This window comes from Trachurus japonicus, chromosome 8, assembly GCF_045865225.1.
Source record: "Trachurus japonicus isolate A0001 chromosome 8, Traja_1.0".
NCBI lineage: Eukaryota > Metazoa > Chordata > Actinopteri > Carangiformes > Carangidae > Trachurus > Trachurus japonicus.
Genome location: NC_140914.1, coordinates 17,709,449 through 17,725,024, shown reverse-complemented (window position 1 = coordinate 17,725,024; position 15,576 = coordinate 17,709,449). Strand labels below are relative to the sequence as shown.

The 15,576-nt window shown below is 40.9% G+C and overlaps 1 protein-coding gene across 1 annotated transcript in view; it reads left to right on the top strand.

The window, feature by feature from the left end:
• The window catches only part of LOC146983009 (1-phosphatidylinositol 4,5-bisphosphate phosphodiesterase delta-3-A-like), a 36,786-nt gene extending 21,872 nt beyond the window's left edge, over positions 1 to 14,914 (top strand). Inside the window, exons 5-15 of the mRNA XM_085784340.1 lie at positions 178 to 403; positions 1,806 to 2,007; positions 3,024 to 3,168; positions 4,022 to 4,174; positions 6,584 to 6,736; positions 6,831 to 6,981; positions 7,712 to 7,828; positions 9,331 to 9,509; positions 10,594 to 10,729; positions 11,698 to 11,847; positions 13,422 to 14,914. Of these exons, the coding sequence (XP_085640466.1) occupies positions 178 to 403; positions 1,806 to 2,007; positions 3,024 to 3,168; positions 4,022 to 4,174; positions 6,584 to 6,736; positions 6,831 to 6,981; positions 7,712 to 7,828; positions 9,331 to 9,509; positions 10,594 to 10,729; positions 11,698 to 11,847; positions 13,422 to 13,564 (1,755 nt within the window). The 3' untranslated portion in view covers positions 13,565 to 14,914. The remainder of the gene's footprint in view (positions 1 to 177; positions 404 to 1,805; positions 2,008 to 3,023; positions 3,169 to 4,021; positions 4,175 to 6,583; positions 6,737 to 6,830; positions 6,982 to 7,711; positions 7,829 to 9,330; positions 9,510 to 10,593; positions 10,730 to 11,697; positions 11,848 to 13,421) is intronic.
• The last annotated feature ends 662 nt before the right edge of the window (positions 14,915 to 15,576 follow it).

Genomic DNA, 15,576 nt, shown 5'->3' with positions numbered 1-15,576 from the left:
GCATGTAACATGATCTATAAATAGCTGAAGTAATAAAAAAAAAGATTACAATCAATAAACAATAGGGTAATAATGAAAGTACTTATATGTATGAGTAGTAGGAAGAAAAGATATGGTATAAACCATAAAATCTTAATATTACAGACCATAACATACAGTTTGTGTGTGTTTCTCCAGAGGTGCGACCGGTCCGGTGACGGGCGTCTGGATCACATCGAGATCGAGGAGTTCTGCCGGGAGCTGCTGCGGCGGCCGGAGCTGGACGCCGTCTTCAGACACTACTCCAGTAACGGCTGCGTCCTGTCCACGGCCGAGCTCCGAGACTTCCTGGGAGACCAGGGAGAGGACGCGTCGCTGCATCATGCACAGAGCCTCATACACACCTACGAGCTCAACGACTGGGGTCGGTACACACACAAACACAAAAACATAAATATTATTAATATTATAGGCAAGGCAAGGCAAGGCATCTTTATTTATATAGCGCATTTCATACCAAGGCAACTCAATGTGCTTTACTTAAAGACAAAACATTGAAAAAAGAACCATAAAACAGAATAAAAACAAACAAAACACTAAAAACAGAGTTAAAAGCAAGAGCAAATAAAAGTAAAAGAAAAGAAAATAGATAAAGTTTTATTATACTTTATAGGCAAATTTACACAACAAAACTAAAAAAAAAACAATCAGTCAGAAATTCAATTATATGAAGATGATAAATAAAAAATATCTATATATACACAATGTTAAAATAGGATGATATGGGACTAAGTTATGATAATGGGATACAGCTAAATGCTAATGCTACTTTTTCCCCATTCAAATGAATGGAGACACTCATCTCTTTGACCTTCAGCTACTTCAGCATACTTTCAGCTACAGACTTCATTCAACCTTTAAACTGTTCACAAGACTTTCAACTGTTCAGCTTACATTCAGCTTATTGATATGTCTAACAGTTATTGATTTATGACAGTTTAAAAAGCGGCCACATTTCTGCTAGATTATAATGGGTGTGTATTGGGCGGAATGTTACGGGCTAGAGTGGATGACATCATCAGCTAGAGCGGGAGAGGGTCTAAAAGTCGTCTGAAACTTTTTCTCTTCAACTCGTCCTCCTGGCCACATGTTACACTCTACACACAAGATTTTTTACACAGTTGTAGACAAACCTGTCACCTTTCATACATAGTGCTCGAAAAGGTGGAGAGACTGTCAGAATTTGAACTGCGAGCCTCTGAGTGATGTTAGAACCCTCAAGCGGCCCATTGACTCCAATATAAAATCAAAGGCTCATCTATCTATCTATCTATCTATCTATCTATCTATCTATCTATCTATCTATCTATCTATCTATCTATCTATCTATCTATCTATCTATCTATCTATCTATCTATCTATCTATCTATCTATCTATCTATCTATCTGTAATGAACCGCTGCTTCCTGTTCGGCTTGGAGGTCAGATGTTGGTGCTCAGACGGAGCCACACCCGGTCCAGCCTGTTATTGTTGTCGCTTCCTTTCTCTTTTTGTTCTGGCAACACAGACACACACACACAACCTGTGACCCTCAGATATATTTATATATACATAAACACAGTTGTGTGTACAAGAGCTAACGATCTGTATCTTTTCAGACGGGAAATACTAACCAAATATATCTACTTATTTTGTATAATCAGATTTTTACTCCAGACTTCCTCTCTGCTGAGCGGCAGCCTTAGATGTTGAGGTTTTGGTTTGGTAGAAATCCGACTGTCGGATCGGATCCAGTTTAAATATCCGACTGACTTCCTCCCTGCAGCTCAGAGGAACCTGTTCATGACCCAGAACGGTTTCACCATGTACATGTTGTCTCTGGAGAACGACGTCTTCAACCCGGACCACTCCCGCGTCCAGCAGGACATGAGTCGTCCTCTGTCCCACTACTTCATCTCCTCCTCACACAACACCTACCTGACCCGGGACCAGGTGACCGGCGCCAGCAGCACCGAGCCATACATCCGGTACTAATACTACTACAACACACACACACAAACAGTCCTGTCCTGGTTTTCATGTCTTTGTCAGGGTTCCCACGTGTCCTGGAAAACTTGGAAAACCTGGAAAATGGTTGACCAATTATCCAGTCATGGAAAACACATGGAAATTGAGAAAAAGGGTAAAATGTCCTGGAAAAGCTTGAGTTGTCCTGGAAAATTATTCATCACATGGTGATAGGGCTGTTTGATTAATCGATTTAAAATTGTAATTGCGATTATTTGGAAACGTAAAAATCTTTTCTTTTTTTTTAAACAAGCATGTCGGCATTTTTCTAAGACCAGTGAGGATTTCATTGCCAAAAAGACCAGCGGCCCTTTTCCACTACACAGTTACATCTCTCACGTTTTTAGATAGATAGATAGATAGATAGATAGATAGATAGATAGATAGATAGATAGATAGATAGATAGATAGATAGATAGATAGATAGATAGATAGATAGATAGATAGATAGATAGATAGATAGATATTTTTTTAATTAAATTTTTTTAATTCGACTCTAGGTCCATTTAAAAAGACACAAACAGCACACAAAAGATGTGCCCAGTGAGAAAAGGCAGCTGCTTTAGGCGTGGTTTAAAAAACAAAAACAACATGTTTTTGCGTTGTTTAATGATAAATTTGTCTTCATTTCTGAGCACGTAAGATGTTATTTCACAAATAAGTTAGAGCCATAGGTTGCACATCTTTAAATCAAATTTCTGGGGGTGAGAGAAATTAAATAAATATGGATACAAACTGGTTGAATGTACAAAATAAAGTACAACTGTCGAACTACAACTTCTCCAAAGCATGAATGGGACGGGGCGATGTGTAAAGGCCTAATAGCATGTCTGTCAGACTGTACAGTAGCAGCTGAAAAAGTCCTGGAAAATGATTACAAGAAAGAGTGGGAACCCTGCTTTGTGTGTGTGTGTCAGGGCTACTACAACACACACACACTCCTGTCCTGGTTTTCATGTCGTTGTGTTTCTCTCAGGGCTCTGAACCAGGGCTGCCGCTGCGTGGAGCTGGACTGTTGGGACGGAGACAAAGGAGAACCGGTCATCTACCACGGACACACGCTGACCTCCAAGGTTCCCTTCAAGGAGGTGATCGAGACCATCGCCCAGTACGCCTTCAAGGTGACGGCAGCTGCTCTCTCACCTCTGACCTCTCACCTCTCACCTCCACTCATCACACCCCTCATCATCCACCAACCTGGTTCCAGCTCTAGTTTGTCTGACTGAAGCTGCCGGGGAAACACTACATGATTTTTCACAGTTTTTGCAGATTTAGAAAAGCTTATGTTGTGTTTCAATTCGAATGCTTCCATACTAACATTAAATGTAGAGTCTGGAGTTTTGTTCGTTGCAGTTTGTAAACAAAACATTGAAACTGGGCCCCTCCTCTCAGGCTAAGCTGTGTAGCCTCCTGCCCCAGACAGCAGCGGTTGTCATGACAACAAAGGAAAGGAAATACAGTCAGAGTGAAGCTCTGGAGCCGTGGGCCGATAGCCGAACGTCACCAACACCGGGAGCCTCCGGTGTTATGTTGTTATGCCGTTGTGGTGAGCTGGGAAGATGCTAACCGCTACCGCTAGCCAAAGTTAGCATTGAGCTAGCTCACGACAACGGTCTTCATACTTGTTACCAGTTGAGGCTTTAGTTGTCGGTGACGGTGGGGAATCGCTCCGCGGCTTCAGCGCTTCACTCAGACTGTATTTCTTTTTCTTTGTGGTCCCGCACTTCCGGTTACTTTCACAAAATAAAACACCCGTTGCCCTTTGTCATACAGAAAACCATAAGGACAGAATTTGTGCTATTAGTTTGAAAACAGAAAGCAAGCCTTCCCTCGTATTTGACCGTGCACTTACTTTTCTGCTGATATGTTATCAGAAAAATGCCACAGGAATATGTGAACAACATGAAAAACACAATTTTCATCGGAGGGTGTCTTTAATGTCTGGTCACTGAGAGTTGTCCCCCCCTCCTTCAGGCCTCCCCCTACCCTCTGATCCTGTCCCTGGAGAACCACTGCTCCGTGGAGCAGCAGGCCGTCATGGCCCGACACCTGCGCTGCATCCTGGGCAGCAGACTGCTCACCAAGCCGCTCAGAGACGACCGGCTGAAGGAGCTGCCTTCTCCGGAGGTAACACACACACACACACACACACACACACACACGCTCAGAGCTGGATGCTTCTGGTTTTCTTTTTCTTTTTTTTAAGCATGTGTTTATTAGTTTTTATTTGCAATTTACAGCAAATCAGACAAGACATTCTTACAAGCAAGAAACAGAGCAAACTTTTTCTCCCTATTCTCCCTCCCTTCCCCTCGCTAAATAAGTACAATATTAAAACTATAAAGATAAGATGAAAATAAAGCAAAAAGGAAGGAAGATTAATAATAATAATAAATAAATAAATAAAAGTAGACACATACTGATAACAGTTATATGATGAATTTCAAGGGTGTTTCTCAGGACATTATATTACACATTCTACTCCCTCAGAGCCTCCTCCTGCTGAAGTAAATTACCAACATTAACATCATGTGTTAAAAAACTTATAAAAGTTCTCCAGATGTCATCAAAAACATGATGTTTCCGTTTAATAATGTACGTTATCTTTTCCAATGTCATGTTTGATGCCATCTCTTGGTCCAGTAGACTAGAACCATCTGCACCCCTTTTTATGAAATATTCAATATTGCCCATTCATAAACTTAATGTCTTCCATTCATGCTTGTTTGTGCATAAGTTTATCAACGCTAAACAAAATCTTCCTGAAACTTTTCAACATTTCTTTACTTTTTCCTCTGACCTTCATTCATATTCAACTAGGCATAGTGGCAATTTTCATTTACCCTTCTGTCGAACATCTGGGCATCGATCTAATATCACATTTAGAGGTCCAAAACTCTGGAATGGTTTAGATGTGGTTCTGAGGTCAACAACATCTTACACATCCTTTAGAAAGTTACTGAAAAAACATCTTATGTCATAACCTTCCTGAGGGCCCTAGTTTCCTAGACCGAGCGAAGTCTAAGTGCAGCGCAGCTTCGCCATGCCAACAAGGCGTGTCCAGGTCCATTTTGCAAGTTTGGTGGGCAGTGCAGTCCGACTTAGGCCAGCGCAAGCCCTCCCCTCGTCCCTCCTACCGGCGCAAACAGCAAAGGGGGAGGAGACAGGGCGGGAGGGAGACAGGAGGAGGAGAAGTGGGATTGAGAGTAAAAAACAACAACTAATAAACTAATGAAGAAACTCACATTTATTCAAACCCTGTGTGAGAAAGATGAGAGGTGTACACTAATCACAACATAAACAAACACCATGTGGGATGAAATCAGCGTAAAGGACGCTCTCTCTCTCTCTCTGTCTGTCCGTCTCTCTTTTTTTTCTGTGATGAGAGATGCTGAGTATAGGCTATATACTGACTATCTGATACCGAGGCTGTTGTGGTGGGCTAAGAGAGATGATGATTTGTGTTTTGTTTTTCATTACGGCTGCATGACGACGCGGTCGCTCGCCCACTAATGAATTAATAAGTAAATAAATAAATAAAGCGGATCATCACAAGGGCACAGTGCCTATCTCAACACGGCAGCAAAATGCAGTCACCCACCCTCAGTCCTGCTCTTGGGACATCCACAGCTGCTTTTCAGTGCCAGTTCGTCCCTGCTGTGTTAATTCAGGCGGAGTTTCCATTACGCGTGCCGACAGCCTTTGATCTGACCGTCAGATGTGACGGGACAATCAATATAGATATAAATTCACATGTTGATTCCATTAGTTGCATTAAATAGTAGTTATTGTGGATATTTATTGCGTTGAAATGTGTCTGGAACTGTGGAGATCTGCCTGTGAGGTCTTGGTGACGTGTGTGCACTGCAGGTCAGTCAGTCAAACTTCCACTGTGCTTCGCCCTGCGCTGAGATTAGACCTGGTTTGAGGTGGCGAGCTTTCAGCGCACCCTCAGCGGGACATTTTCACACGAAACTTCCACTGCACCAAGCTGGATCTGTGACGCCTCCCCCTGCTGCGTGGCCACGCCTATCTCAGCGCAGCGCGATCTACGAATCTGCGAATCTGACTTTGCGCTAGGCTGCGCTGGTCGAAACTTGCATTACACCGGCTGCGCTACCTTGCGCCACCTGCGCTGCGCCACCAAACTAGGGCCCTCAGTGTTATTTTTCTGTTAATGTTAATTATGCATCCTTCTTCCTTTCTGTTGTTGTTTGTGTTTCATAGTCTTTCTATGTTGCACTGTACATTTTATTGTTTATTATTAATTTTATTTGCTGTATTTCTCATTGTTTATCTTGAGTTCATGTAATTCTTCGATGATGGGAGTGGAACTTTGTACAAGCCTTCCAGGCTTCGTTCCCTCCTTGCACTGTTTTAACTTGTGCTAAATAAATAAATTAAATCAAATCAAATCAAATCAAATCTCTTTAATCCATCTTCCAATTCTTGGTGCATCAACGTTTTTCCAATTAAGGGAAATGACACGTTTAGCTTGCTGCTGGTTTTCTGATGGTGTTGTGCGTTTTGCTGCAGGACTTGAGGGGCCGGATCCTGGTGAAGGGGAAGAAGCAGCTTCCTCATGTGGCCCAGCTGGGGAAGACGGGCAGCAGCGCCAGCTTCTCCTCCAGCTCCGAGGACGAGCTCGCCGGCAGCAACAAGAACACGCCCAGGAAGGACCCGGACAAGGTCGGCTCAGGCTCCGGCTCCGCAGGATGTTACCGGGGTAACGGACCGGGTTCAATGATGCTCATCTCCTCTCTGTCTCTGTCTGTCTCCTCAGGTGTCGTCCAAGCTGAGTCCGGAGCTGTCGGCGCTGGTTGTGTACTGCCGCAGCGTCCCCTTCCGCGGCTTTGAGAACCTGTCAGAGAAACCGCCCAACGAGATGTCGTCCTTCTCCGAGAACGAAGCCCTGAAGCTCATCAAAGACTCTGGTACGGACACTCGTCACAAGCCTGTAGAAACAAATATGTCTTGGCGAGTAAAATAGCGATGGAATAAACCAACTTCACTATATAACTGTCATCATGAAGGCCAAACAGTGAAACGAACACAGTTTACAGATCTACTGGTTGATTGTGTTTCTAATGTCAGAGTTGTTCCTCGTTATCCGCCTTCATTCAACTTTCGCTGCCGTCTGTGTTTTGATCACAGACGAGAGGGAAAATTCAATCAAGACGAGTTGTGAATTGTGTTGAGGACACCACTCTCTATCACAACGCAGCCTGTGATGGGATGTGTTAGGTTGAGCTGTAGCCTACAGTCGGATACATGGTATTTATTTAATTCATGAATCTGAAATATAGTGCTGTGAAAACAACAACTATGGGTTGTTATTACTTATGATCTGCAAAATTGCATCTTTCTTTACTGAAGATGAACAGGAGATAATCTATCGAAAGTTTGCAAAAAAACTTGCAATGGTCGCAGCACATCTTAATTAATGAATTTATGGATTTATTCTGACTAAAAACACACAGGATGTTTTTTTTTATGTTACATCCTGCTCTGGTAGCATGATGATGAAGAGGAGGAGCAGATCTGATGACTTTGCTTTGCTGCAGCTGATGTTACAGAAAATATAATCACACTCCTGTGTATCATGGTATGTCTGTGTGTTTTTTTGTTTTTTTTAACTTTCTTCTTCCGTTTCTCCGTGTCCAGGGAAGTTGTTCGTTCGACACAACAGCCGGCAGCTGAGCCGGATCTACCCGTCTGGTCAGCGCCTCCAGTCCTCCAACTACGACCCTCAGGAGATGTGGAACGGTGGCTGCCAGATGGGTCAGTGCTCCCACTCGGGATGAGCGATATGGACTAAAAAAATGATCACGATAATTTCTGGCATTTATCCCGGTAATGATAAAAATGACGATAAAAAAATACCAATTCACCTGTACTGCAAAACCTAAGTTTGAAATGTGAGAGCAGATTCAACATTTATTCAAACTCTAAGGCACAAACAGTGGGATAATAGTGCAAACAGCAAAAGTAACATTGTCCTTCAGGTTTTCTTAGCTTATAAAATCACAAAGTAGTGTAACTTATTCAACAAAACGTTGCTGTCTTTCTAGAATTTTAGAATTATTGTCTTGTTTTAAACATGCCTCTTTTTTTAAAATCTCTTTTATCTTTCCTTATCTTTGCATACAACATGACAGGGAGAACGCCTTCTCGCTCCCATGTTAAACAAATGGTTCCTCATGAAAGTGACAAATAAAACTGAATTGAATTGAACTTCAAAATACAACCTGAAAAATTAAGAAACAGAGTTAAAAAATAAGGCAAGGCAAGGCAATTTTATTTGTATAGCCCGTTTTTACCAACAGTTTGTCTCAAAGGGCTTTACATGGCATCATAACAACATCCTCTGCCCTTAGACCCTCACATCGACTGAGGAAAAACTCCATAGAAAACCCTTTTAACAGGGAAAAATTGGAGAAACCTCAGGGGGAAATAATAATCTGCTCTCTGCAATGTCTTTTCATAATGTAATCTGTAAAAAAAAAAAAGCCTTTATGTATGTAACCCCCTGGCGGTAATCTTTATTGCTGTGTTGAATTGTATTGTTTTGCACAATTCTTAATAAAGTTTTGTTAAAGGGACAACAAGGAGTTTTGGAAAAGCAAAGTGTTTTCACACTACATTTATGAGCCTCCGCGCACTGTGAAATTCTTTGACCGGCGCAAGACGGACTCATGTTTTCATTCATCAATAATTAAAGTCAGAGGTTCAAAGACGATCAGATACCGTCGTAGTTCCGACCATAAACGGCGATTCGGCGGCGTTATCCTCATGACTCGCCACGAAACCGAAAGTAAAGAAACGCTGGTCGGCTCGACCAGCGTTTCCACCACCACTAATAATAACAAAATAACGATAGAGACAAAACGATATATTTATCGAAAATGGAGCCATTAACAAGTGTGGGTAACGTAGATTCATCCACATTAACGTGAGACTTTTTTATAACCAAATAGAAACTCCTCGTTGTCCCTTTAAAAACTGACTTACATGTGATGTGTATTTTTTGGGGGAAATATGGTTCTTGGAATAGTCTGTAGACAATCATAATCATTCAACTGTTTCACTGGTGTTAAAAATGCAGATTAAAGATCGAGAAAATCGGCAATATCGTAGAATTGCAATTTAAATCGAATCGGCATCCAAAAAATCGTAGAAGAATCGAATCAGGAGAAAAGCACATCGTCCCAGCCCTAGTAACGTTGTCTCTCCCTCCTCCTCCTCTCCTCCCTCCCCCCTCCCTCCCCCCTCTCTTCCCCCAGTGGCTCTGAACTTCCAGACTCCCGGGGAGCAGATGGACCTGAACCAGGGTCGCTTCCTGCCCAACGGTCGCTGTGGTTACGTCCTCAAGCCGGACTTCCTGTGCAGCGCCGGCAGCAACTTCAACCCGGAGAACACGGGCGGCGGTCCGGGACACGTCCCCACCCAGCTCACCGTCAGGGTGAGTGCTCCGTCACCTAGGAGACGAGACAACTGTATCTTTAATTCACACTCCACATCTGTTTACACATCTGTACAAACTACATACAGGGCAAAAACCCTGCAAAACATTAAAGGAATAGTCCACCAAAAAATGAAATTCAGTCATTAGTGACTCCCCCTCATGCTGATGAATACTCCGGAGTAGTTTTTTATTCCTCAAAGTGCATCTGGAGACCCGGGAGGCCGGTTCATAGTCCAACCAAAACTTTATATGAGACTAATAGGGCCTGACACAAAAACATCCATAAAACTACACAAAAACCATTTAATATTCCTCCACACTGCTCATCCACTGCAATCCAAGTGTCCTGAAGGGAGATAGTCCAGAGTTTACTGGAAACAACCTCATTTAGGACATTTTTACAGCCTAAACAGTCCTGGATTGAATTTGCCTGGGGTGCGTGCCCCGTTTCCAGTAAACTCTGGACTATCTCCCTTCAGGACACTTGGATTGCAGTGGACGAGCAGTGTGGAGGAATATTAAATGGATTTTGTGTAGTTTTATGGACGTTTTTGCACAACGCATTTTTTGGTGAACTATTCCTTTAATGTCTCCCCCCACCCAGCTATAAACAAGTCACCATAAAAAAAATAAGAGAATAAATAAAGGCTGAATTTTAATTTAACGAGCGTTTCAGTTCAGTCAGATCCATTTTTATTGGTGCTTTTATTTTGATAGAACACGTGGGAGTTTGTTATTAAGAGGGTTTTTTTTTTTTTTTTTAACGTTTCATTCTGTGGATCCAAATCTTCACACACACTTTATTTGTTCACTTGTTTAAATATTTAAATCACAGGAATGATGAAACATGTCACAACAACAGACCATAAATAAGGTTGTGAACTTATCTATTTGGAATAAGACTCAACAATTTTCATTTTCAATGAAAGTTGCACAATAATAATCCCAGTTTCTCCCCCATCGCCCTCGTCTCTTCTCTCATTGAAGCTGCACAGATGAAACACAGACGTGTCTGGACTCGACTGTGAGTTTGATCCGACCACAGAAACCAACTCAGCGTGTTTCTCTTCTCCTCTGACAGATCATCTCGGCGCAGCAGCTTCCCAAGATCAACACGGACAAGGCCAGCTCCATCGTGGATCCACAGGTGTGGGTGGAGATCCACGGTGTTGCCATCGACAACGCACGAGACAAGACGCAGCGCATCGACAACAACGGTGACGTCTACATCTTAGTTTAGTTCAGTTTGGTTTGACGCAGCAGCTCAACGTGCAACTCAACATAAATACAGTAACTAGACAAGACTTCATAGTTTTAATTATATATATTATATATATATATATATTATTTTTATTTGTAAAAAATCTTGAACACCATGAATCATTTTCCTTCCACTTCACAATTACGCTCTACTTTGTGTTGGTCTGTCGCATAAAATCACAATAAAATACATTTAAAGGGATAGTTCAACATTTTGGCAAATTGGCCCATTGCCATAATCCCTATAGTCTTAGCAGTAGGTTTGTTACCTTTAATTGTTTTAACGCTATGAGATAATAACACAACGTTACCAGACAGAGTTGTTTTACAGGTAAATTCATGCAAAACCGCTGATGCGCGTTGCCTTCAGGGACAGTTTTTCAGCAAGCAGGGACAGTTTTTCAGCAAGCAGTCTCTGTTCTGTTATTATCTCATAGCGTAGTGAATGTGCAGGTCACAACTTGTCCACCAGAGCGTTTTGGAGTTGTTGGATTGTGTATTTGATGAGTTTGATGAGGGAAACCAAGAAATCCCATTATTAGCCTCCCTAGCGTAGCTCTGAGCAGCTCACGGCTCTGCTCTGCCGTTCTAAAAATAGCTTGCACCGACAATTAAAGGTAACAAACCTACTGCTATGACTATAGGGATTATGGCAATGGGCCAGTTTGCCAAAATGTTGAACTATCCCTTTAAGTTGTGGTTGTAACGTGACAGAATGTGGAAAAGTTCAAGAGGGATGAATAGAAGAGACACTGTAAACCTTTATTCTAATAGATTTGCCTTGAAAACAGCAGGTGACAAAACATCCTGCACTTCGATTCTGTGCAGCTCAGATCTTTTTTTCCAGCTCTGTCTGTGAATCCTGGTGCATCATCATCGTCATCATCATCCTCGTGCACTGACAGCTCTTGTGCGCCCTCTGCAGGCTTCAACCCGCGCTGGGACTGCACGCTGAGCTTCCAGCTGCAGGTTCCTGACCTGGCCCTGGTCCGCTTCGTGGTGGAGGATCACGACCACACGGCCAAGAACGACTTCGTAGGACAGTTCACGTTGCCGTTCAGCAGCCTGCGCACAGGTGCTGCTGCTCACACATACACACACACACAGCCTGTCACACACACACACACACACACCCTGTCACACACACCTTCACACACTTCCACTACTACTCCTGCTGTTGGTTAGTTAGGTTTTATTTTGAACATGTAAAAGAAAAAGATGAAATGAGGAGAAAAACATGATCAAACATTTCTACAGGGAAACAAAGAAAAACACTACAGGTGAATAGGGTAAAAAAATTAAAATAACAGATATCACCATGAAACTTCCCAAGTTTATCACTGACATTAAGACAAATATTTTTTGTATTACACGTTTTATCATATTTTACATTTTAATATGCAAATGAGGCCATATCTAATTAAATATGGACTAATTTGCATACATTTCCAGAACAGAAATTTGAACAATGGATGAAGCTACTTTCAAGATTCTTGTTTTCTTTTGTTGACACATTAGAGTCAAATATTTCAAAGAGGGGATTGTGGATATCTCTTTTTATCACTCTGTAAATGAGAAAATACTGTCACCAGCCTTAAAACATCAAATTTCACCATGTTTTTAGGAATAAAATGTTGTATAAATGAGGCTGTGAATGATATATCAACAAACCCCTCAGTAAAAACCTTCAGAATATAGAAAGGGATCAAACTGGAAGGTTTGGTGTCTGTAAGTGCTGCTGAAGTGGAGATTTCTAGCTCAGAGTCTGAGTCTGAAAAACTCATTTTGAGAAAACGGCCTCTAAAGACTTACTGTAAAATTGCATAGATTGTTAATGTAAATCATACTTTTACAATTTGTTGCTGATACAGAGGAAATGATCACTTTTTGGAGACAGTAACATTGTGCAGGAGAGAGAGAGAGCTTTACAACGACACCTGACATGACATGGGTCAGACTAACTTTTGGTGAATTTAGGAGAAATCTACAGTCGACAGAGACAAAATGAAGTCAATTAAAAACCATAATGTGTCATTTCCACCATCTCTTTCCACTAGTCTAAAAAAGGACAGTCCAAAATCTCAAAATTGCTAAATGCACGACTATGTTTTTTTGCCGGCAATGTTTCTGCTTAAAGAGTGAAAAACAAAAACAACAACAGAATTCCTCTGTTTTAATTCTTGGAATCCTAATACCTAAAATAATCATGATAATTAAAGTGTAAAACTTAAAGTCTATTTCCAGTAGTTCAACTCAAACAGCCCCAATCAAGTCTTGAGCTTTTTAAAATTGGTCTCTTGTAATATTCAAGTTTTTTGAGACACTGAATTTGAGGTCTTGTGAAGCCATAATCCTCGTTACAATTAAAATAAATAAAATAAATAAAGGCATGAAATGTTTCATTCTGTGTGTAATGGATCTACATAATGTGTTAGTTTCACTTTTTGAATTGAATTACTGACATAAATAAACTTTTCTCATATACAGTATATTCTCATTTATTGAGATGCAGCATTAATCACTCACACCGATATGCTGTGTCTGTGTGTGTGTGTGTGTGTGTGTGTGTGTGTGTGTGTGTGTGTGTGTGTGTGTGTGTGTGTGTGTGTGTCTGTGTGTGTGTGTGTCTGTGTGTGTGTGTCCTCTCAGGTTATCGACACGTCCACCTGCTGAAGGCCGACGGCTCCAGCCTGTCGCCCGCCACGCTCTTCGTCCACGTCAAAGTCACTCGCAGAGGAGTTCCCATCAAGACGGTATCGGAGCGCATGGCCGTCGCCAAGGGAACGGCGTGACGATGAGAGGAGGAGGAGGAGGAAGAGGAAGAGGAAGCTGCAGATTCCACCAACAAAGATGAAGAAGCAGCTGTGACTGTGAGGACTCTTCCGGTCCAACTTAGACTGAGCCACACGGGAAGAACCGGAGCGGGATCGGGAATGAATCCATGAGAATATTTGCATTTCATCATGATCAAGTATTTTTTACTTAGAGAATCATTTTAACGTTTTATTTTGGCTTCACCAGTTGTTGGAGACGTTACTTTTAAAACTAATTAGTTATAGTTACTTGTTACTTCCCTTCCCCCAAAATTAACTGAGTTACTACATTATAAAAGTAACTAATTAGCAAGGAAAGTAACTATTGCATTACTTTTTTTTATATAAAATGCTCAAATATGTCAAATTACTTGGACTCATCTCCCCTCACCCTTTTTTCGACCAGTTGATGGACTGAAAAAAACAATATGTCCACTTACACAGGTGTATTATTATTTTGTGATGGGACGTCTTGAGTCAAGTAACGGTGCATTTTATTGTCAGTAAACGTAACGGTAAAGGCGTTGTAACGTGGGAAACAGTAACTTTTTTGATTAGTGTCGATCATTTCTAATGCTGTTATTCCATCACCGGGCTTCAGTAGCTTCACTCAGAAAGAATGGTAACAAGACGAGTTTAGTTTTCATCATATTAAACAAATGATAAATATTGTTTTATAACAAATGAACGTATTTCAGCTCTAACTGTGATGCCGGTGGATGTGATGATCACTGGTCGTGTCGTGATAGTTAGTCTTACTTGATGCTAGAGATACTCTGCACTTTTAAACTTCTCTCTCTGGAGAAACACACACAGTATTTCCACAACTTAAAGGGATAGTTCAACATTTTGGCAAATAAAAGGTAACAAACCCACTGCTATGACTATAGGGATTATGGCAATTGTGCAATTTGCCAAAAATGTTGAACTATCCCTTTAACGAATGAACTTGAAACATTAAAAAAAGTATTATTAACTTACAGATTTTACTTAACGTTTACTTTTACGCTCTTAAAACTTTAACTGTTGTTATTTTCTCACATCGTGTTAACATAAGGTGTTAAATCAGACTCATGAAGATATTTGCATGTTAGTTATGTGAATCTTTTTTTATTGAGAACATGCATTTGCATTTTGTTTTGTTGTTGTTGCCAATTCTGGTTTTTATTGTCAGATGTAGTAAACGGTGGTTAAACACTAACTCCAACCAGCACAGGAACCACTGAAGACAAGGACAGTGAAGTGGTGCAGTAGTGAACAGTGCTGCACATGGGTTATTGTAATAACACTATATAGAGAGTATGTATAAATATACAGTATATATATATCTATATATATATAGATATATAGATATACAATCTATATATATATAGATATATATATGCACTAACTGTAGTGTTAAGTATGACTTTGCAGTGTTAAAGCTTCTGGTCGATCTCATGTGGAACGCTGTTGGTGATATGTAAACAAGACAAAGTACTGTTTTCATAAAAACACTAATTACACATGAGTGTGTGTTGTTTTTGCAGGTGCCATGAAGAACGAGACAGTGTGTGTGTGTGTGTGTGTGTGTGTCATAATAATGCAGGTATACCGCATTTATAATTATACAGTGGCCTAAACGCTTTAACAGATGCTTTTAACAATAGCTTATAAGTTATTTTGTATTATTATAAGAACCTATTTGGGTTTCCAGGTGGTTAAAAATTATTTTTATTTAACAACAATGTTGTTATAATAAACATTGGTAATCCATTGTTTCATATTCCTGTGTTTCTCACACTGTTCTCTGCAGGTGTAGATGCCAGAAACCATCATTTAATACTGGTAATAGCCTACTCAGTGGGTCAGTCACAAATACTGTATATGATTAAAAAAAACAACTAGGAAATGAATTTAAATGTATTTATTGTCATTTTTTTGTAAACTTTACATTAGTACATGTGTATTTGTTGGTAATGAGCGTTTAGCAGCAGAACAGTGTGTGTAGC